This window comes from Haematobia irritans, chromosome 4 (genome assembly GCF_050003625.1).
Source record: "Haematobia irritans isolate KBUSLIRL chromosome 4, ASM5000362v1, whole genome shotgun sequence".
In the NCBI taxonomy this organism is placed as follows: domain Eukaryota; kingdom Metazoa; phylum Arthropoda; class Insecta; order Diptera; family Muscidae; genus Haematobia; species Haematobia irritans.
Window position 1 is genome coordinate 101,585,588 of NC_134400.1, and position 24,231 is coordinate 101,609,818.

The 24,231-nt window shown below is 35.9% G+C and overlaps 1 protein-coding gene across 7 annotated transcripts in view; it reads left to right on the forward strand.

Moving 5' to 3' along the window:
- Positions 1-24,231, forward strand: part of Ae2 (anion exchange protein Ae2) — a 257,209-nt gene that overhangs the window by 223,005 nt on the left and 9,973 nt on the right. For 6 of the 7 annotated variants that reach the window (XM_075307454.1, XM_075307457.1, XM_075307455.1 and 3 more), the window contains 5 exons: positions 13,376-13,555; positions 21,367-21,558; positions 21,620-23,319; positions 23,386-23,580; positions 23,700-23,928. In XM_075307454.1, coding sequence (XP_075163569.1) covers positions 13,376-13,555; positions 21,367-21,558; positions 21,620-23,319; positions 23,386-23,580; positions 23,700-23,928 — 2,496 coding nt within the window. The remainder of the gene's footprint in view (positions 1-13,375; positions 13,556-21,366; positions 21,559-21,619; positions 23,320-23,385; positions 23,581-23,699; positions 23,929-24,231) is intronic. The other variant, XM_075307460.1, reaches the window with a different exon arrangement.

Genomic DNA, 24,231 nt, shown 5'->3' on the forward strand with positions numbered 1-24,231 from the left:
TAATTACGAATCGACATGGACTTTGGCACGGTACGTAGAGAGCCAGAATTGAAATATGGGGGTCGCTTATATGGGGGCTATATAGAATTATGAACTTGATATGGACCAATTTTTGTGTGATTGGGGATCGATTTATCTGAGGGCTATATATAACCGATACGGACCTAGTTAGGCATAGTTGTTAACGGCCATATACTAGCACAATGAACCAAATTTCAACCAGATCGGATGAATTTTGCTTCTCCAAGTGGCTCCAATACCAAATCTCGGGATCGGTTTATATGGGGGCTATATATGATTATGGACTGATATGGACCACTTATGGCATGGTTGTTAAATATCATATACTACCACCACGTACCAAATTTCAACCAGATCGGATGAATTTTGCTTCTCCAAAAAGGCACCGGAGGTCAAATCTGGGGATCGGTTTATATGGGGGCTATATATAATTATGGACTGATATGAACCAATTCCTGCATGGTTGGTGGATACCATATACTAACATCAGGTACCAAATTTCAACCGAATGGGATGAATTTTGCTCTTCCAAAGGGCTCCGGAGGTCAAATCTGGGGATCGGTTTATATGGCGCCTATATATAATTATTGACCGATTTGGACCAATTTTTGCATGGGTGTTTGAGGCCATATATCAACACCACATACCAAATTTCAACTGAATCAGGTGAATTTTGGTCTTTCAAGAGGCTCCGGAGGTCAAATTTGGTGATCGGTTTATATGGGGGCTATATATAATTATCGACAGATTTTTGCATGGTCATTAGAGACCGTATACTTACACCATGTACCAAATTTCAGCCAGATCGGATGAAATTGGCTTCTCTTAGAGCAAACGCAAGCCAAATTTGGGGGTCCGTTTATATGGGGGCTATACGTAAAATTGGACCGATATGGCCCATTTGCAATACCGTCCGATCTACATCAATAACAACTACTTGTGCCAAGTTTCGAGTCGATAGCTTGTTTCGTTCGGAAGTTAACGTGATTTCAACAGATGGACGTACAAGCTCACATCGACTCAGAATTTCTCCACGACCCAGAATATATATACTTTATGGGGTCTTAGAGAAATATTTCGATGTGTTACAAACGGAATGACAAAGTTAATATACCCCCATCCTATGGTGGAGGATGCATTCGTATTTTAAAGACATAAAATCTTTGACCTTACGACAATATTTTTTTCAGTGTACAAACACTCAAAAAAAAGTGAACCCTATATTTCACTAAAGACGATTTTATTCAATGTCAGTTCATCGAATTATTACGTTTTAGGAAAGTTTCCATGACTTTAATAATTTTTGCGCACATTAGTTAAATTAAATAAAAGAGACAGATTAACTAAATTCATATCTTTCAAAAAATAGTTCAGAATTTCTTAAAATTTGTACATTCTAGCAATAATGCTTCCATCATGAACTTCCTATGGTTCTAAAGACATTTTTGCAATTTTAAACTCCAAATTTTTTCCTTAAAACTACGAAATTTTCTTTAATAAGTGAAAATTAACACTAGTTTACAAAATATTTTTTTCATGTACATTTGATGAGATGTGACATTTCTTATGTATCAGGGAGCCACCGTGATGCAATGGTTAGCATGCCCGCCTTGCATACACAAGGTCGTGGGTTCGATTCCTGCTTTGACCGAACACCAAAAAGTTTTTCAGCGGTGAATTATCCCACCTCAGTAATGCTGGTGACATTTCTAGGGTTTCAAAGCTTCTCTAAGTGGTTTCACTGCAATGTGGAACGCCGTTCGGACTCGGCTATAAAAATGAGGTCCCTTGTCATTGAGCTTAACATGGAATCGGGCAGCACTCAATGATAAGAGAGAATTACACCAATGTGGTATCACAATGGACTGAATAGTCTAAGTGAGCCTGATACATCGGGCTGCCACCTAACCTAACCTAACCTATGTATCATGATCTGCTGAATTCGAAAAATTAAAAAAAAATTATGGAACAGTTTTGAGATATCCCGTTATTTTTAGTTTTTCGCTCTTTTTTCATTAAACAAGTTGTTAATATTTAAATGAAAGGTATTACAATGAAAAAAATATTGTCGTGAGGTCAAAGATTTCAAGTCTTTAAAATACGGATGTAAATTTTGCTTCGCGTAGAAGACGCATTTATCTAATATAAAGTTTTTTTCCTTGTCCAAAAGTCGATAAACTTTTCAAAGAAGTCGTATTGTCCTTATAATTAAGTGATTTGACTTAAAAATGGATATCATAACATGAAAGAAATTATTTTTGGGCTAAGGTCAAGTTGACTTTAATAATTCAGAAAAATTCTTTAAATTTAATGAAATTTTCTTTAAATTTGTTGTCTTTTTGCATCTTGACTACAAAGCAAAAATCGCTCAAATACTCGTATAGGACTTGTTTTTCAACACTTTATTTTAAAGACGTTTATTTACTAAGGCCAAATTTTCAAAAAAAAATCATGTTTTACAGTGGTCCTTTTCCGCCGGAAAAGTACAAACTATTGAAAAAAATTTCTTCATGGTCGTATAGATGATACTCTAACGTAAGTAATAAGACCAACTAGAAGAAAAATTCGACCACACCCACAAAAAATGCATTTTTGTGTGGGTGTGGTCGAATTCAGCAGATTAAAATACATACATCAAATGTACATTTTCAGGTAAACTAGTGTAATTATTTTGTCTACTAAATTTTCTTGAATTTGTCGAAATTTAATTACTTATTATTGTGAAATCGGCGTGACATTTGCGCTTCTAATACAGTTTAGTTGAAATTTTCTAAAATGAAGTAAAATTTTCTTTCCTGCTGGGTTCACTATTTTTTCAGTGAATAATCACATAAAGATAAATAAGATTCCATGAATAACAGTTTGGCTGATAAGTCCCCGGCCTAACAAAGAAAAATACATTTTTTTTGTCAAAATTCGTTTTTATTATTCAACATAGTTCCCTTCAAGAGCGATATAACGATTATAACGATTATAACGACCTTCCAATTTTTTTAATACCATTTTGGTAGGACTCCTTCGGTTTTGCCTCAAAATAGGCCTCAGTTTCGGCGATCACCTCTTCATTGCAGCCAAATTTTTTCCTTGCGAGCATCCTTTGGAGGTCTGAGAACAAGAAAAAGGGGCCAGATCTGGAGAATACGGTGGGTGGGGAAGCAATTCGAAGCCCAATTCATGAATTTTTGCCATCGTTCTCAATGACTTGTGGCACGGTGCGTTGTCTTGGTGGAAAAACACTTTTTTCTTCAGAGGCCAATACTTTGCCAGCGGACTTTTGAGTCTTTCCACGCTTGGGAGACGGTTCACCGGTCGCTGTCCACTCAGCCGACATTCGATTGGACTCAGGAGTGTAGTGATGGAGCCATGTTTCATCCATTGTCACATATCGACGGAAAAACTCAGGTGTATTACGAGTTAACAGCTGCAAATACCGCTCAGAATCATCAACACGTTGTTGTTTTTGGTCAAATGTGAGCTCGCGCGGCACCCATCTTACACAGAGCTTGTAATACCCTGTTCCACAGTGTGGAACAGGGTATTATAAGTTAGTGCATATGTTTGCAACACCCAGAAGGAGACGAGATAGACACATGGTGTCTTTGGCAAAAATGCTCAGTGTGGGCTCTTGAGTCGATATAGCGATGTCCGTCTGTCCGTGAACACATTTTTGTAATCAACGTCTAGGTCGCAGTTTTAGTCCAATCGACTTCAAATTTGGCACAAGTATGTGTTTTGGCTCAGAATAGATCCCTATTGATTTTGGAAGAAATCGGTTCAGATTTAGATATAGCTCCCATATATATCTTTCGCCCGATATGGACTAATACGGACCCAGAAGCCAGAGTTTTACCCTAATTTGCTTAAAATTTTGCACAAGAAGAACAATTAGTACTGTAGTCAAGTGTGCCAAATTTTATTGAAATCGGTCCAGATTTAGATATAGCTCCCATATATATTTTTCGCCCGATATGGACTAATACGGTCCCAGAAGCCAGAGTTTTACCCCAATTTGTTTGAAATTTTGCACAGGAAGTAGAATTAGCATTGTAGCTATGCGTGCCAAATTTGGTTGAAATCGGTTCAGATTTAGATATATCTCCCATATATAGCTTTCGCCCGATTTACACTCATATGACCACAAAAGCCAATTTTTAACTCCGATTTAGTTGAAATTTTGCACTGGGAGTAGAATTAGCATTGTAGCTAAGCGAGCCAAATTTGGTTGAAATCGGTTCAGATTTAGATATAGCTCCCATATATAGCTTTCGCGCGATTTACACTCATATGACCACAGAGGCCAATTTTTAACTCCGATTTAGTTGAAATTTTGCACAGGCAGTAGAATAAGCATTGTTGCTAAGCGTGCCAAATTTGGTTGAAATCAGTTCAGATTTAGATATAGCTCCCATATAGAGCTTTCGCGTGATTTACACTCATATGACCACAGAGGCCAATTTTTAACACCGATTTAGTTGAAATTTTGCACAGGGAGTAGAATTAGCATTGTTGCTATGCGTGCCAAATTTGGTTGAAATCGGTTCAGATTTAGATATAGCTCCCATATATAGCTTTCGCGTGATTTACACTCATATGACCACAGAGGCCAATTTTTAACTCCGATTTAGTTGAAATTTTGCACAGGGAGTAGAATTAGCATTGTTGCTATGCGTGCCAAATTTGGTTGAAATCGGTTCAGATTTAGATATAGCTCCCATATATAGCTTTCGCGTGATTTACACTTATATGACCACAGAGGCCAATTTTTAACTCCGATTTAGTTGAAATTTTGCACAGGGAGTAGAATTAGCATTGTTGCTATGCGTGCCAAATTTGGTTGAAATCGGTTCAGATTTAGATATAGCTCCCATATATATGTTTTTCAGATTTCGACAAAAATGGTCAAAATACCAACATTTTCCTTGTAAAATCGCCACTGCTTGCTAACATTGTGTTCCGCCCTAGTGCATTAGCCGACATAAATTTTGAGTCTATAGATTTTGTAGAAGTCTATCAAATTCTGTCCAGATCGAGTGATATTTAAATGTATGTATTTGGGACAAACCTTTATATATAGCACCCAACACATTTGACGGATGTGATATGGTATCGAAAATTTAGATCTACAAAGTGGTGCAGGGTATAATATAGTCGGCCCCGCCCGACTTTAGACTTTCCTTACTTGTTTTTACAATAACAAAAGTTGCTTCACAAAAGACGCTCTATCTCACAAACTAATTGACTTACAGACGTCAAATTTTGACGCGAATCATTTGAAAGTTGGTACTATATAAAAATAATATGCATTTAATACTAGTGTCAGACCGGGGACTTATCAGCCAACCTGTTAAGATTGGTATCCTAATTTTAATTTTAGTGATCTTAGATTTAAAGCTAGATAATTCCCTATAAAATATCTTTATTGTAAAGAAACCGCATCTTTGACTTTTGAATCAATACCAAAATCCTTAAGAGAAGATCAATATCTCGATATATATTAAAAAAAAAACAATTGTGTTTTAAGGATAAAAAATCTTAACGCTGATGACAATATTTTCTTTACTTTAATCAAATTGATTGCTAATAAATTTTACTTTCAACCCCGAATTATTTGCATCGAAATTTTGTGAAGAATTTAAATTATTTAAAATTTGCAATTCCATATATAATTTTGTAAACTCAATTCTGAAATGACATCTCTTATATGGACACACCTCCATTCATCTCGCTATTAATTACGTTCACTTACAATATTGAAGTGCCTGTACAATTATTCTTCACAATTTACGGCTGTCATATTAATCATTGCTATACACTTTATTCAGTTCCTTTTCGCTTTTATTTTATATTTAAAGTATGTTGTTATTTTGTTCGTCTTAATAGACACTTAAATGAATTGAAGAATTCTTGTTTTTTTTTAATATCAACGCAATGGAGTTACTAATTTTAAGAGATACGAGTATTGGAATTTAATTTGCTTTTCTTTGTAATCAGAAGAATTGCAAAATTAAACAACCGATTTCGTAAAAATGCACGTGTTCATTTTCCTATCAATTTGCATAGGATTCCAAAGTTCCCACATATGGGAAACTGGCATGATTAAATTATTAACCATAATGCGTACAAATTGAAATTTAACTTTATTTGTTATATATGTTTTTTTTTTAATATACATATAATACGTTAAAACTGTGTGAAAAATTACAATGTATTAACCGCCACGAAAATATTGGTGTTTAGCTTCAGGGGTTTCCATAGGATATGTTATTTTAGCTTTCAAAGAAATATGCAGTTGTTTGGTTATAAATTATCGGAGGAATCTATGTTGTTAGTAATCAACAGAAATGTCAGCAAAAGGGTGTGCCCAACATCCCCGTCAGCGCGACAAATTAAATTTTTGAGGTCTTAAATCGATGGTGGGCTATTAGCATAAGCCTTTTCGTTCACGTGGCGCTAAAGGAAGAATTCACAAGGTACAAATAAAAAAATTTCATAAAATTTTTTTACAATTAAAGTCTTATGGTGTTTTCTTTTCTGAAAAAAGTGCTTTGCCTTCATTTTGTCTGTACAGATTGCACATTTTTTAAATGTTACCAGCAACCTAAAAAAAGAATTCAAAGAAGGAAACAGGGCAATCTCGTTTGTTGGCAGTGCTGAAAATGCCCGTAATTTGCCTCTATGCGTGGGGCCATTTTCACAAGAGAATTCGAAGCCTTTTCGCACTTTTGCCTGTTTTTTTAGAAAAGAACCTAAAAAGTACATTTTCCGGGCAAAATGCAAAAAAGTGAGCATTTTTTACAAGAAAAGAAAACGCCATTAGTTACGTTTTAAAAAAATATTCAATTAAAAATGTAATTGATTTAACAAATTTTGTAATTGTAACAAAAATCAATCACAAAAATTAATAGTATCAATTAATTTTTTAATTGATATTTAATTGACTTTCAATTAATTTTTTATTTAATACAATAATTTCTGTGATTGAAGACATTTCAATTAAAAAATTAATTGGATCAACTAATTTCGTGATTGAATCAGATTTTTTGTTTGTGTTTATTAACTTCTATGATCGCCATGGCAAATTGAAAAGGGCACCATTGGGATTTATTTCATTATTAAACAAGTGAGTAAATTAGAAAGTCGGGCGGGGCCGACTTTATCATACCCTAAACCACCCCCACTTAATTAGTAAACATAACCATTTGCGGGGTATCATTGGTATAGGCTTGGAATATAAACCTCATTTCTATATTTAAGAACATTAAGGGTTACATGTTTATGGAAGTTGTATCACAATCTGAACAGAAAAATATCTGATACTACACACAAAAAAAAAATTCTGATTCAATCACCAAATTAATTGATCCAATTAATTTTTTAATTGAAATGTCTTCAATCACGAAAATGATAGTATCAATCACAGTTTTAATTGGGCATAGAAAAAATTCTTGATTAAAGAATTAATTGATTTTTTCAGCAAATTTCAATTAATTTTTTAATTGATTCAATTAAAAATTTAATTGATGTTGATTGCAAAACTCAATTAATTAATTAATTAAAAAAGGTAACTATTTTTAATTACTTTCTGAATTGACTTAGTGTTTTTATTTGGATTAACAAATCATTGTTTGAAATACATTTTTAATTAAAAATTAAAAAAAAAAATCAGCACTTTTTTTAACTGAATAAGTCTTCCGAATTTGATTAAAAAGTTAATTGTATCAATTAATTTTTTAATTAAAAATTTTAAAATTTTCAATCACTGGCTTAATTAACTTAATGTTTCTATCATGATTAAAAAGTTAATTGTATCAATTAATTTATTAATTGAAAACATTTTCAACTTCAATTAACTTTTTAATTGGAAATATTTTGGTGATATTTTTTTCTGTGTAGGAGCTATTGTTGATTTTGCGTTTACAAACTTAGTATATAACTAATATTGAGGCCATTATTAAACAAGTAAGTAAAGTAGAAAGTAGGGCGGGGCCGACTATATCATACCCTAAACCACCCCTAAACATTGGTAGGGCATAGTCCAGCAATAAAATTTGTAAGTTCTTCCAAAGGCACAACTTTAAAAACACTTCCACAAGATGCACTCCCAATGATGTTCTTTATTGTAAGTACCCATGAAGTTTTTATACCCTCCACCATAGGATGGCGGGTATATTAACTTTGTCATTCCGTTTGTAACACATCGAAATATTGCTCTAAGCCCCCATACAGTATATATATTCTGGGTCGTGGTGAAATTCTGAGTCGATCTGAGCATGTCCGTCCGTCTGTGGAAATCACGCTAACTTCCGAACGAAACTAGCTATCGACTTGAAACATGGCACAAGTAGTTGTTATTGATGTAGGTCGGATGGTATAACAAATGGGCCATATCGGTCAACTTTTACGTATAGCCCCCATATAAACGGACCCCCAAATTTGGCTTGCGGGGACTCTAAGAGAAGCAAATTTCATCTGATCCGGCTGAAATTTTGTACATGGTGTTGGTATATGGTCTCTAACAACCACGCAAAAATTGGTCCATACCGGTTCATAATTATATATAGCCCCCATATAAACCGATCCCCCGATTGAGCTTGCGGAGCCTCTAAGAGAAGCCAATTTCATCCGATTCAGCCGGATCCCATATAAACCGATCACCAGATTTGACCTCCGGAGTCTCGTGGAAGACCAAAATTCATTTGATTCAGTTGAAATTTGGTACGTGGTGTTAATATATGGCCTCAAATACCAATGCAAAAATTGGTCGAAATCGGTCAATAATTATATATAGGCCCCATATAAACCGATCCCCAGATTTGATCTCCGGAGCCCCTTGGAAGAGCAAAATTCATGCGATTCGGTTGAAATATGGTATCCAACAACCATGCAGGAATTGGTTCATATCAGTCCATAATTATATATAGCCCCCATATAAACCGATTCCCAGATTTGACCTCCGGTGCCTTTTGGAGAAGCAAAATTCATCCGATCTGGTTGAAATTTGGTACGTGGTGGTAGTATATGATATTTAACAACCATGCCAAAAGTGGTCCATATCAGTCCATAATCATATATAGCCCCCATATAAACCGATCCCGAAATTTGGTTTTGGAGCCTCTTGGAGGAGCAAATTTCATCCAAGTCAGTTGAAATTTGGTACATTGTGCTAGTCCATATCGGTCTATAGTTATATATAGCCCTCAGATAAATCGATCCCCAATCACACAAAAATTTGTCCATATCAAGTTCATAATTGTATATAGCACTCATATAAGCGACCCCATTATTTCAATTCTGGCTCTCTACGTATCGTGCAAAAAATCCATATAGATTCGTAATTATTTGTAGACTTACCTATACATAACTTTTTTGTCTTATATATATCACGTATGGACTAACTAACAATTTAGAAAACGATGTTAAGATACCACAACCCACGTAATTCGATTGTGGATGAAAGTCTTTCGTAGAAGTTTCTACGCAATCCATGTTGGAGGGTACATAAAATTCGGCCTGGCCGAACTTACGGCCGTATATACTTGCTTTAATTCAAATTTTTATAACTTGATTTTCTCATACTTTTAATGGGTAATTTTAACTTTTTTTGTTTCAAACAGGTTAAAAACAGAGTAAGAATTTATAAAATGGTAGAAATAATTTAAATTTTGTCGAATAAAATGCTAAATCAAATCTAACGGCTGTTGAAAAGGAGGACTTTCGTCCTATGACAAGTCCATGTTAAATTCACCGCTTCTGCGTCGATTTTGCACCACTTCCGGATGCAAAAAAAAAAATTTCCATTACTTTTTTGGCTACGCTTTTTTTGTTGGGAGATTGTAGGTTTGGGAATTAAAGCGTAGTTCCATATTTATGAGACTTAAGGACTCTATCTCAATCTGAATAGAAATGTCAGATCTTTGAAGCTATATTTGATTTTATACCTGCAGAGTGAGTATGCCAATGATATTAAGTTCATTGTTAAACAAGTGAGTAAAGCAGAAAGTCGGGCGGGGCCGACTATATCATACCCTAAACCACCCCTACTGAATTAGTAAACATTGTTTGTGGGATATCAATGGTATAGGTTTGGGGAAAAACCGAATTTCCACATTTGAGAACATTAAGGGGTACATGGGAGTTTTATCACTATCTGAACAGAAATGTCTGATATTAGGAGCTATAGTTGATTCTGAACCTACAGAGTTAGTATGCCACTAATATTGAATGTTGAGTCCATTAATAAACAAGTAAGGAAAGTCTAAAGTCGGGCGGGGCCGACTATATTATACCCTGCACCACTTTGTAGATCTAAATTTTCAATACCATATCACATCTGTCAAATGTGTTGGGCGCTATATATAAAGGTTTGTCCCAAATACATACATTTAAATATCACTCGATTTGGACAGAATTTGATAGACTTTTACAAAATCTATAGACTCAAAATTTAAGTGATAGACTTTTACAAAATCTATGACTCAAAATTTAAGATGGACTAGGGTAGAACACAATGTTAGTAAAAAAATATGGGAAACATTTAAATCTGAAGCAATTTTAAGGAAACTTCGCAAAAGTTTATTTATGATTTATCGCTCGATATATATGTATTAGAAGTTTAAGAAAATTAGAGTAATTTTTTCAACTTTTGGACTAAGCAGTGGCGATTTTACAAGGAAAATGTTGGTATTTTGACCATTTTTGTCGAAATCAGAAAAACATATATATGGGAGCTATATCTAAATCTGAACCGATTTCAACCAAATTTGGCACGCATAGCTACAATGCTTATTCTACTCCCTGTGCAAAATTTCAATTAAATCGGAGTAAAAGATTAGCCTCTGTGGTCATATGAGTGTAAATCGGGCGAAAGCTATATATGGAAGCTATATCTAAATCTGAACCGATTTCCACCAAATTTGACACGCATATCTATAATGCTAATTCTACTCCCTGTGCAAAATTTCAACTACATCGGAGCAAAAAATTGGCCTCTGTGGACAAAGGAGTGTAAATCGGGCGAAAGCTATGTATGGGAGCTATATCTAAATCTGAACCGATTTGGATGATATTTTGCAAGTTTTTCGAGGCTCATAAAATATTCGGATTTACGGAATTTGAGGAAGATCGGTTGATATACACGCCAATCGGTTGATATACACGCCAATTATGACCAGATCGGTGAAAAATATATATGGCAGCTATATCTAAATCTGAACCGATTTTTTCTAAAATCAATAGGGATCGTCTTTGAGTCGAAACAGGACCCTATACCAAATTTTAGGACAATCGGACTAAAACAGCGAGCTGTACTTTGCACACAAAAATACATCAACAGACAAACAGACGGACATCGCTAAATCGACTCAGAATTTAATTCTAAGACGATCGGTATACTAAACGATGGGTCTCAGACTTTTCCTTCTTGGCGTTACATACAAATGCACAAACTTATTATACCCTGTACCACAGTAGTGGTGAAGGGTATAAAAAATATGAAATCGCCCAATTAGTGTGGGTAATAAAGCCAAATTTCTGAAAATAGGATAAAGATTTATGTAAGAGCTACATGTAAGTCTAAATACGATCAGCTCATACATATACATTTGAATTTTGAGCAACATTGGTTAATAAATAAGAGTATAATGATCAAAATTGGGAAAATCGATCGATGTATATATATGGGAGCTATATCTAAATCTGAACCGATTTCGATGATACCACAGAAGGTTACCTTGTGCTAAATTAGAGTAAGATTTAGTACCCGATCTTAAGGCTATTATGGTCAGAATTAAATTTGTAAGGGGCAATTTTTCAAAAACAGGCGATACATATATATGGGAGCTATATCTAAATCTGAACCGATTTGGATTATATTTTGCAGGTTTTGTTGATATTACAGGAGATTACCATGCGCTAAATTTGAGTAAAATCGGTTTATAAATGAGGCCACTACGGTCAAAAAAAGCAAATTTTTGAAAATTGTGCGCTACATATATATGAGAGCTATATCTAAATCTGAACCGATTTGGATAATATGGAGAAGGTTAGCTTGTCTTAAATTTGTGTAAGATCGCTTTATAAACAAGGCCACTATGGTCAAAATTAAGGTTATTAGGGTCAAATTTTTGAAAATTGGGCGATACATATATGTGGGAGCTATATCTAAATCCGAACCTATTTGCATGATATTTTGCAGGTTTAGTTGATATTACACAAGATTACCATTTGAGCAAGATCGGTTAATAAGATATGGTCAAAAATGAGGTTATTAGGAGTACATTTTTCAAAATCGGGCGCTACATATATATGGGAGCTATATCTAATCTGAACATATTGGTATGACATTTTGCAGGTTTTGTTGATAGCACAAAAAGTTACCTTGTGCTAAATTTTAGTAAGATCAGTTGATAAATGAGGGGTTTATGGCCAAATGTGGAAAATCGGGCGATACATATAAATGGGAGCTATAGCTAAATTTGAACCGATCTCGATGAATTTTTGCACATATTGCTAGTATTATAAGTAAGCCAAGTTTGAGTAAGATCGGGCGATAAATAAGGGTTTTATGACCAAATTTGGAAAAATCGGGCGATAAATATATATGAGAGATATATCTAAATCTGAACCGATTTCGATGCAATTTTGCTGACTTAAAGAGTGATGAAAAATATTACCTTGTGCTAAATTTGACGATTATCGGTCAGTAATGAAGCGCAATGTGACCCCATTTGTCGAAATCGGGCGGTACATATATATGGGAGCTATATCTAAATTTGATCCGATTTCAATAGCGTTCGTCCTTGTGCCCAAAAACACTATGTACCGAATTTCAGCAAAATCCCTTAATAATTGCGACCGGAATCCTGCGAGCAACAAATACATGGACAGACGGACACCAAGAGCGATAGATCGACTCAGGAGGTGATTCTGAGTCGATCGGTATATATTTTATGGCATTTATTTAGTTATTTTTTCAACATTATTTTTAATTTTATTGCGTTAGGGATCAACACCTTTCGCCTACTTCCATAGATCACAATACATAATTCATTTGTCAATCTCAGTATAGTAGTTTTCTCTCGAGTTCAGATGTTCAGATGCAATAAACATTTCACCCAATCATTGCAAAGACTTTCACAGTCCAATTGAAATATCGCTTAAAATTCAACATTTTTGATTATTTTCTCGTCTTTTTTCCTTTTTTATCTATACTTGTTCTCAAATATGGCAAACATATTCTTAAAAAAAAAAAAAAAAAAAAAAACTAATGCACAATTGCAAATATTAAACCAAACAAAAAAATATTGTCCACATTCCAATACATGAATTTTTATTGTAATTTGCACAATGAAAATAGCTACTTTTACTGGGAAGCGAAAATAATAATCATCAAAATTTGCAGTTGCAACGAGTTTGCGGCCATGCAACTAATGCACAGGCACGTCGCTCCATTTGTGAAACACTGAGCGCACCACCCCAAACAGTGGTCACCATCGATCCATCATGCCGTAGACACTCTACAATGTCCTACATGGGTGTAAATGTTTCCACATCTCTTAGCTCGAAAAAAGTAGAAAATAGCATTAAGAGAGCTGTTGTAAAATTAAAAAAAAAATTAAAGCTTTAATTAATTTTTTTTTTGTTCCTAGTTTTTTTTTTTTTTTGGTTTTCATTCAGTAATATGTGTTGAAAGCATGTTTATTTTAGCCACTTAATTTTTTCCAAATTTTCACCCCCGCGTTAACATGAAAACTCAGTCTTATATTTCTATTGCTAATTACAAAAAGAATAATAAATCGTTTGCTACAGCTTTTCTTAATTTTATATATTATACTTAAAACTAAATATATTTCTTACTTTAGCGAATGAATGTTACTACCCAGGATAAAGCCTAAACTGAAAAACCTATTTAAATGATGTTAAAGATTATGCAACTTAAATTTTAGGATGATATTACGCACAAATCTCGTTAAAATAATGAAATTTTAATTGAATGAAAGAATTTTTTTTTTATTTAAAGATTTTTTTATTAAATTTAAGACACAAATTTTGGAAATTTGCGTCTTTCCGTTAAAGTTGTATGCCTTTGAACCAAGGCCAATTTTCCTTAAAGTAAAGAAACACATTTTTGATTTAAAGCAATCATCCTTAACAATTAACTGAAATATTGAATTTTTAGATTTAAGATAAAAACTCTTTAAATATAGGCTAAGACTAAGACTAAGACTATCACAATGGACTGAATAGTCTAAGTGAGCCTGACAATAAATCGCACAGCCAATTTAACCGAGGCTAAGACTTATTTTAAGAATTTTCTATCCTTGGTTTTATGGTTTTTTGCAATTACATTCAAAAAAAGTGAACCCCCTATGTCACTACAGGCAATTTAACTTAAGTTTAGTTCAGGGAATTATTATGTTTGGAGAATGTTTGCTTTACTCTAATAATTGTTTGCGTACGTTAGTTGAACCCAAGAAGTAAACTCGGGAGATCGGTATTTACCAACACATGGACCGATGCACACCATTTTCTGAAACCTATTTATGGTCCTAAGAAACCTGTAGATTTCAAGCAAATTGAATAAAAACTACGGTTTCGTGAAAGTCAAGAAGTAAAATCGGGAGATCGGTCTATATGGGGGCTATACCAACATGGTCCTATACTCACCATTTTCGCCACACTTATGGTCCTCAAATACCTATAGATTTCAAATATCAAGCACATCGGATTGCAAATACTGTTTCTAGAAGCCAAAGAAGTAAACTCGGGAGATCGGTCTATATGAGGGCTATACCAAAACATGAACCGATACACCCCATATTCGAAAACACAGTGAGCCCCTGATGGATGGAAGAAAATTGTTGGTAAATTGAAGGAAAATTTAAAACATGTTTAGAAATTTTTAGCTAAACATTGTTGCAAACGCTGACATCACAAAAATAAGTAAATGTTTTCCACAAAAATTAAAGAAAATTTGTAACACAAAAATGTCTTTAGTGTCATACGAATATATATATATATATATATATATATATATATATATATATATATATATATATATATATATATATATATATATATATATATATATATATATATATATATATATATATATATATATATATATATATATATATATATATATATATATATATATATATATGCGGAAGTTCTGTGCAAGATGGGTGCCGCGCGAGCTCACATTTGCCCAAAAACAACAACGTGTTGATGATTCTGAGCGGTATTTGCAGCTGTTAACTCATAATACACCCGAGTTTTTCCGTCGATATGTGACAATGGATGAAACATGGCTCCATCACTACACTCCTGAGTCCAATCGAATGTCGGCTGAGTGGACAGCGACCGGTGAACCGTCTCCCAAGCGTGGAAAGACTCAAAAGTCCGCTGGCAAAATAATGACCTCTGGTTTTTTGGGATGCGTATGGAATAATTTTTATCGATTATCTTGAGAAGGAAAAACCATCAACAGTGGCTATTATATGGCGTTATTGGAGCGTTTGAAGGTCGAAATCGCGGCAAAACGGCCCCATATGAAGAAGAAAAAAGTGTTGTTCCACAACGCACCGTGCCACAAGTCATTGAGAACGATGGCAAAAATTCATGAATTGGGCTTCGAATTGCTTCCCCACCCACCGCATTCTCCAGATCTGGCCCACAGCGACTTTTTCTTGTTCTCAGACCTCAAAAGGATGCTCGCAGGGAAAAAATTTGGCTGCAATGGAGAGGTGATCGCCGAAACTGAGGCCTATTTTGAGGTAAAACCGAAGGAGTACTACCAAAATGTTATCAAAAAATTGAAAGGTCGTTATAATCGTTGTATCGCTCTTGAAGGGAAATATGTTGAATAATAAAAACGAATTTTGACAATAAAAATGTGTTTTTCTTTGTTAGACCGGGGACTTAAAGGGTGATACGGTCCAAATTTGGTCAATATAAACTTGACATATTTCTTTCAATTTTGCATTTAAAAAACCTGAACACTCCTCATTTTGAAGGTGTGTAGTTAGAATGTTGCTCCTATTTTGATTTTGGAATTCACTCTTCAGTTGTCAAAATGGCGCCCAAGCAAGAAGAGCAGCGTATCAAAATTTTGCTCGCGCATCGCGAAAATCCGAGCTACTCGCACGCACAGCTTGCAAAACCGCTAAAAGTTGCCAAATCAACCGTTACAAATGTAAATAAAGTGTTTGTCGACAGCCAAGAAGTCTGGATCGGGGGGAAATCGAAAACCGGAAGCCGCTGAGACGACAAAGAGAGTTGCCGGTAGTTTCAAGCGAAACCCTAACTTCTCTCTCCGAGATGCCGCAAATAAGCTGGGTGTATCGTCTACAACCGTGCATCGAGACAAAAAACGAGCCGGACTATCGACTTACAAGAAAGTAGTGACTCCAAATCGCGATGATAAACAAGATACGACGGCCAAAGCGCGATCCCGGAGGCTGTACACGACGATGCTGAAGAAGTTTGACTGCGTGGTAATGGACGAAGAAACCTACGTCAAAGCCGACTACAAGCAGCTTCCGGGACAGGAGTTTTATACGGCAAAAGGAAGGGGAAAGGTAGCAGATATTTTCAAGCACATAAAACTGTCAAAGTTCGCAAAGAAATATCTGGTTTGGCAAGCCATCTGTACCTGTGGCTTGAAAAGCAGCATTTTCATAGCTTCCGGGACTGTCAACCAAGAAATTTACGTGAAAGAGTGTTTGAATAAACGTCTGCTGCCTTTCCTGAAGAAACACGGTTGTTCCGTACTGTTTTGGCCGGATTTGGCATCTTGCCATTACGGTAAAGAGGCCATGGAGTGGTACGCCGCCAACAACGTGCAGGTGGTTCCCAAGGACAAGAACCCTCCCAACACGCCAGAACTCCGCCCAATTGAGAAATACTGGGCTATTGTCAAGCGGAACCTAAAGAAGACCAAAAAAACTGCTAAGGACGAGCAGCAGTTCAAGGCAAACTGGCTTTCTGCGGCGAAGAAGGTGGACAAGGTGGACAAGGTGGCTGTACAAAATCTGATGGCAGGTGTCAAGCGTGAGGCCCGGCAATTCGGATTTGGAAAAGCGAAAGCCTAACTGAATATTTTTCCTGAATTTTATACTAATTGAACTTGAAAAAGAAATTTAATTTGATTTTTTAAATAAACGATTTCACCGATTTACACGCGTTTTCCCTTGACAAAATTTTGACCGTATCACCCTTTATCGGCCAACCTGGTAGGACATATATAATATCACGATTTTTGCTATGGATAAGAAATAGTGCAAATTCGGTTAATACCGGACCTGTACACTGAAAACACAGTGAGCCCCTGATGGGTGGAAGAAAATTGTTGGTTAATTTAAGGAAAATTAAAATTATGTTTAGAAATTTTTAGCGAAACATTATTGCAAACGCTGACATCACAAAAATAAGTAAATGTTTTCCGCAAAATTAAAGAAAATTTATAACAGAAAAATGTCTTTAGTGTCATACGAAGTTCAAGATATATATATATATATATATATATATATATATATATATATATATATATATATATATATATATATATATATATATATATATATATATATATATATATATATATATATATATATATATATATATATATATATATATATATATATATATATATATATATATATATATATATATATATATATATATATATATATATATATATATATATATATATATATATATATATATATATATATATATATATATATATATATATATATATATATATATATATATATATATATATATATATATATATATATTGAACTTCGTATGACACTAAAGACATTTTTCTGTTATAAATTTTCTTTAATTTTGCGGAAAACATTTACTTATTTTTGTGATGTCAGCGTTTGCAATAATGTTTCGCTAAAAATTTCTAAACATAATTTTAATTTTCCTTAAATTAACCAACAATTTTCTTCCACCCATCAGGGGCTCACTGTGTTTTCAGTGTACAGGTCCGGTATTAACCGAATTTGCACTATTTCTTATCCATAGCAAAAATCGTGATATTATATATGTCCTACCAGGTTGGCCGATAAAGGGTGATACGGTCAAAATTTTGTCAAGGGAAAACGCGTGTAAATCGGTGAAATCGTTTATTTAAAAAATCAAATTAAATTTCTTTTTCAAGTTCAATTAGTATAAAATTCAGGAAAAATATTCAGTTAGGCTTTCGCTTTTCCAAATCCGAATTGCCGGGCCTCACGCTTGACACCTGCCATCAGATTTTGTACAGCCACCTTGTCCACCTTCTTCGCCGCAGAAAGCCAGTTTGCCTTGAACTGCTGCTCGTCCTTAGCAGTTTTTTTGGTCTTCTTTAGGTTCCGCTTGACAATAGCCCAGTATTTCTCAATTGGGCGGAGCTCTGGCGTGTTGGGAGGGTTCTTGTCCTTGGGAACCACCTGCACGTTGTTGGCGGCGTACCACTCCATGGCCTCTTTACCGTAATGGCAAGATGCCAAATCCGGCCAAAACAGTACGGAACAACCGTGTTTCTTCAGGAAAGGCAGCAGACGTTTATTCAAACACTCTTTCACGTAAATTTCTTGGTTGACAGTCCCGGAAGCTATGAAAATGCTGCTTTTCAAGCCACAGGTACAGATGGCTTGCCAAACCAGATATTTCTTTGCGAACTTTGACAGTTTTATGTGCTTGAAAATATCTGCTACCTTTCCCCTTCCTTTTGCCGTATAAAACTCCTGTCCCGGAAGCTGCTTGTAGTCGGCTTTGACGTAGGTTTCTTCGTCCATTACCACGCAGTCAAACTTCTTCAGCATCGTCGTGTACAGCCTCCGGGATCGCGCTTTGGCCGTCGTATCTTGTTTATCATCGCGATTTGGAGTCACTACTTTCTTGTAAGTCGATAGTCCGGCTCGTTTTTTGTCTCGATGCACGGTTGTAGACGATACACCCAGCTTATTTGCGGCATCTCGGAGAGAGAAGTTAGGGTTTCGCTTGAAACTACCGGCAACTCTCTTTGTCGTCTCAGCGGCTTCCGGTTTTCGATTTCCCCCCGATCCAGACTTCTTGGCTGTCGACAAACACTTTATTTACATTTGTAACGGTTGATTTGGCAACTTTTAGCGGTTTTGCAAGCTGTGCGTGCGAGTAGCTCGGATTTTCGCGATGCGCGAGCAAAATTTTGATACGCTGCTCTTCTTGCTTGGGCGCCATTTTGACAACTGAAGAGTGAATTCCAAAATCAAAATAGGAGCAACATTCTAACTACACACCTTCAAAATGAGGAGTGTTCAGGTTTTTTAAATGCAAAATTGAAAGAAATACGTCAAGTTTATATTGACCAAATTTGGACCGTATCACCCTTTAAGTCCCCGGTCTAACAAAGAAAAACACATTTTTATTGTCAAAATTCGTTTTTATTATTCAACATATTTCCCTTCAAGAGCGATACAACGATTATAACGACCTTTCAATTTTTTGATAACATTTTGGTAGTACTCCTTCGGTTTTACCTCAAAATAGGCCTCAGTTTCGGCGATCACCTCTCCATTGCAGCCAAATTTTTTCCCTGCGAGCATCCTTTTGAGGTCTGAGAACAAGAAAAAGTCGCTGTGGGCCAGATCTGGAGAATGCGGTGGGTGGGGAAGCAATTCGAAGCCCAATTCATGAATTTTTGCCATCGTTCTCAATGACTTGTGGCACGGTGCGTTGTGGAACAACACTTTTTTCTTCTTCATATGGGGCCGTTTTGCCGCGATTTCGACCTTCAAACGCTCCAATAACGCCATATAATAGCCACTGTTGATGGTTTTTCCTTCTCAAGATAATCGATAAAAATTATTCCATACGCATCCCAAAAAACCAGAGGTCATTATTTTGCCAGCGGACTTTTGAGTCTTTCCACGCTTGGGAGACGGTTCACCGGTCGCTGTCCACTCAGCCGACATTCGATTGGACTCAGGAGTGTAGTGATGGAGCCATGTTTCATCCATTGTCACATATCGACGGAAAAACTCGGGTGTATTATGAGTTAACAGCTGCAAATACCGCTCAGAATCATCAACACGTTGTTGTTTTTGGGCAAATGTGAGCTCGCGCGGCACCCATCTTGCACAGAACTTCCGCATATCCAAATATTGATGAATGATATGACCAACACGTTCCTTTGATATCTTTAAGGCCTCTGCTATCTCGATCAACTTCATTTTACGGTCATTCAAAATCATTTTGTGGATTTTTTGATGTTTTCGTCGGTAACCACCTCTTTCGGGCGTCCACTGCGTTCACTGTCCTCCGTGCTCATTTCACCACGCTTGAATTTTGCATAAAAATCAATTAAATATTGTTGAAGTTGTTTCACAAAAGACGCTCTATCTCACAAACTATTTGACTTACATACATCAAAATCAGTTGAAGGTTGGTACTATATAAAAATAATATGTATTTAATACTAGCGACGCCATCTATGTGTCAGACCGGGGACTTTTCAGCCAACCTGTTATATATGAGAATCCACTACAAGCAGATGTTTTCAACGAAACTAATTATATGCGTTTCACGGTGATGGGTATTTAAGATTCGACCCGGCCGAACTTTTGGTCGTATACACTTGTTTTCATTATATATTCCCCTTAAATAGAAGTATTATATTCATAATTTAAATATTGTTTGATGTGAATAAAACTTAGTTTGCTACAAACAGTGGAACATAATTTGGAATTTGATGCCATAGTTCATTTGTTTGTTAACTCTGACCCATCTCGAATAACTAGCTTGGGAGTCCTTTCTGACTCGCTGTGGTGCTTACTGACCTATAGGGTCCTTTCGGGCCCACTTGGAATATTGAATTATATTTAATTGAATTGAAAAGTTATATTTTGTAATGTCCCGGCTGCTACTAGTCGTGTAAATAAATAAATAATTGCTTTTTTAGTATATCCAAAAATGAATGTGAAAAATTCAAAATAAATTCAAAGTAAAAAATTCCCTTTGATGATAATACGAGTATGTCCCTCCTACCCCCGTAATCCTTCAGCAAATCTGGTTAAGCTTTCCAGCATGGAAACATGTTAACCATACCTATGGTGTAATTTCCTCGTTTAAGGAAATATATTCAAGGGTTATTACAAAACTATGTTTAGTAAGTAGAAGTGCTTCTATTTTCCGCTGTATATATATATATATAGATATATTTTTACTTTTAGATAGAATAAAGTCTCTCAATATGCATGCTTCTGTTTCTCTTTCTCTTTTTTTTAATTTGCATGCAATGGCATTTTCTGAATCTTCTCGATAAGGTTTTCTTACTGTTTTTTTTTTCTCATCTCTCTATCTCCTTGGCAGAATCTATCGGGTGAAGATAAGAAAATCAAAATCATGCCCGCCCTAGAAATTGGTGGCAGTAAAAAAAGCAATGATATGAAAATTGATATGAAGGACGATATGTACTCATCTTCGCAGGAGGATTTGAAAAAGCTACAAAATGATACAATCCTTAAAAGGATACCACACGGTGCGGAGGCCACAACAGTTTTAGTAAGTTCCGATTGTAGTTTTTCGAAAAATTGCAGACATTTTAAGTATCTACGGAATTTAGGTGGGTGCAGTGGATTTCTTGGAACAACCAACGATTGCATTTGTCCGTCTGGCCGAAGGTGTTCCCATGCCCAGTCTGACAGAGGTACCCATACCGGTTCGTTTCATGTTCATATTGCTGGGTCCACCCAATTATGATTTGGATTATCATGAGGTTGGTCGTTCCATTGCCACCTTAATGGCTAATGAATCATTTCATGGTATTGCCTACGCTGCGGATGATCGCAAAGATTTACTTTCGGCCATAAATGAATTCTTGGATGATTCGATTGTGTTGCCACCGGGTAATTGGGACCGTCACGACTTACTTCCCTTTGAAGAATTAAAGGCCAAAAAAGATTGGATTCGTTCGCGGAAGACAAAAGCACTACAAAACAAAAAGGAGCTGAAAGAGCTGAAGGAAAAGCAAGCTGGGTCGGAAGCCACAGTCGCTTTGGTTGAGAAGAAGCAAGATGATGAAGATGATGGTGAAAAGAAAAAACCAAGTCCTCTGGAGAAGACCCATCGTTTGTGGGGTGGTTTACGCAATGATCTAAAGCGGCGTTTGCCTATGTATCGCAGTGACATCATGGACGGCTTGAATACCGAAACCTTGGCTGCCACAATTTTCATGTACTTTGCATGTCTCTCAACGGCTATCACCTTTGGTGGCCTGGCTTCGGAGAAAACTCATAATTTAATAGGAATTTCGGAGACGCTATTAAGTGCCTCGGTTGTAGGTGTAATTTTCCACTCACTGGCCGGTCAACCTTTGGTCATTATTGGCACCACCGGTCCGCTCTTGCTCTTCGACGAAGCCCTGAATAATTTTTGCAAGGAGAACAACATAAGCTTCTTGACTATAAGGGCCTACATTGGTATATGGCTGGCAGTCATTTCCATATTGGTTTCGGCTTTTGAGGGCAGTGTCTATGTGCGCCTGCTGACCCGATTTACACAGGAAATATTCTCAGCTTTGATTACATTAATCTATATTGTGGAAACCATTATGAAGCTGGTGTCGGTGTACAAGAAGCATCCACTTTTAGCCGATTATAATTTGCCACCGCCCACAATGACGGGGGGAAGTTTGGTGGGCAGTGACAATTCCAGTTTAGCCGATTCCTTGGCCGAAACTCAAGATGGCTTTAATGTAACAATGAATGGCACAAGTCTCGAGCTCGATAATCAGGCTCCCTTGAATATGCCGAATACTGCATTGTTCTGTACTATCCTAACTCTGGCAACATTCACCGTGGCCTACTATCTTAAGCTTTTCCGCAACTCACACTTTTTGGGACGTAATGCTCGACGAGCTTTGGGTGATTTCGGAGTACCAATATCCATAACAATATTCGTTATGGTCGATTATTTCATACCTCAGGTCTATACCGAGAAGCTTAGTGTACCCGAAGGTATATCGCCCAGTGATCCTGTGAATCGTGGCTGGATTGTTCCTCTGGGGCCTGTCGAAACATGGTTACCGTTTTTGGCTGGTATCCCTGCCCTCCTGGTCTATATTCTAATCTTTATGGAATCACACATATCCGAATTGATTGTCGACAAACCGGAAAGAGGTCTTAAAAAAGGTTCTGGTCTTCATTTCGATATTGTTCTGTTGTGTTGTCTGAATACCCTGTGTGGCATTTTTGGAATGCCATGGCATTGTGCTGCAACAGTGAGATCAGTGGCTCATGTATCAGCCCTCACTATTATGTCCAGGTAAGAATGCGTATGATTCACAATTTGATTATAACTGTCCTTAACAATGTCAACAACTTAACTCAGAACTCATGCTCCTGGTGAATCGGCACGTATAATTGATGTAAAGGAACAGCGACTCTCGGGATTTTTTGTGGCATTAATGATTGGTCTATCTGTCACCATGGCACCTTTATTGCGTCTCATTCCAATGGCTGTGTTATTTGGAGTATTCCTCTATATGGGTGTTGCTTCGATGAGTGGGGTTCAATTCTTTGAAAGGTATGTTGTAATAAAAGACTCTGTGCATCTGAAATACTCCAATGTTCAATAATGAAAAATGATGGAAAAAATTCCGTTTATTGTTCTCTTTACTTTTTTGTTTTTTTAATTTCATACAGAGTAAAATTGTTCTTCATGCCTGTAAAGCATTATCCGCCCACACCCTATGTAAGAAAAGTCCCTACATGGAAAATGCATATGTTTACCGTAATCCAAGTTTTATGTTTGGCAATACTCTGGGCTGTGAAATCATCAAAGATATCTCTAGCATTCCCATTTTTTTTGGTAATGATGGTACCCATTCGCATGAAATTGGCATCGATGTATAAACCACATGAAATTGCAGCAGTAAGTAAATTGATATTATTGTGAAATCACTAAAAGCATCAATGTTCTCCCTCGAAATATTGCCCTCGCAATTATCTGGCATTTGTTATTTTACCTCCTATACTGATCGAAGAATTTTCTTTTCTGAGGAACACATCTTAGTCAAGCGAAGTGTTTTTGTTTTTTTGTTTTTGTTTTTTTTTTTATGAAACAATTTTGCTTAAAAGCAAATAATTGTTGCATCGCTTGTCGTAGATTTTCTTTTTTATGCTCTTAAGGAAAATAATTAATAGCAAAGGAGAATTTGGTTTCGGATGAAAGTAT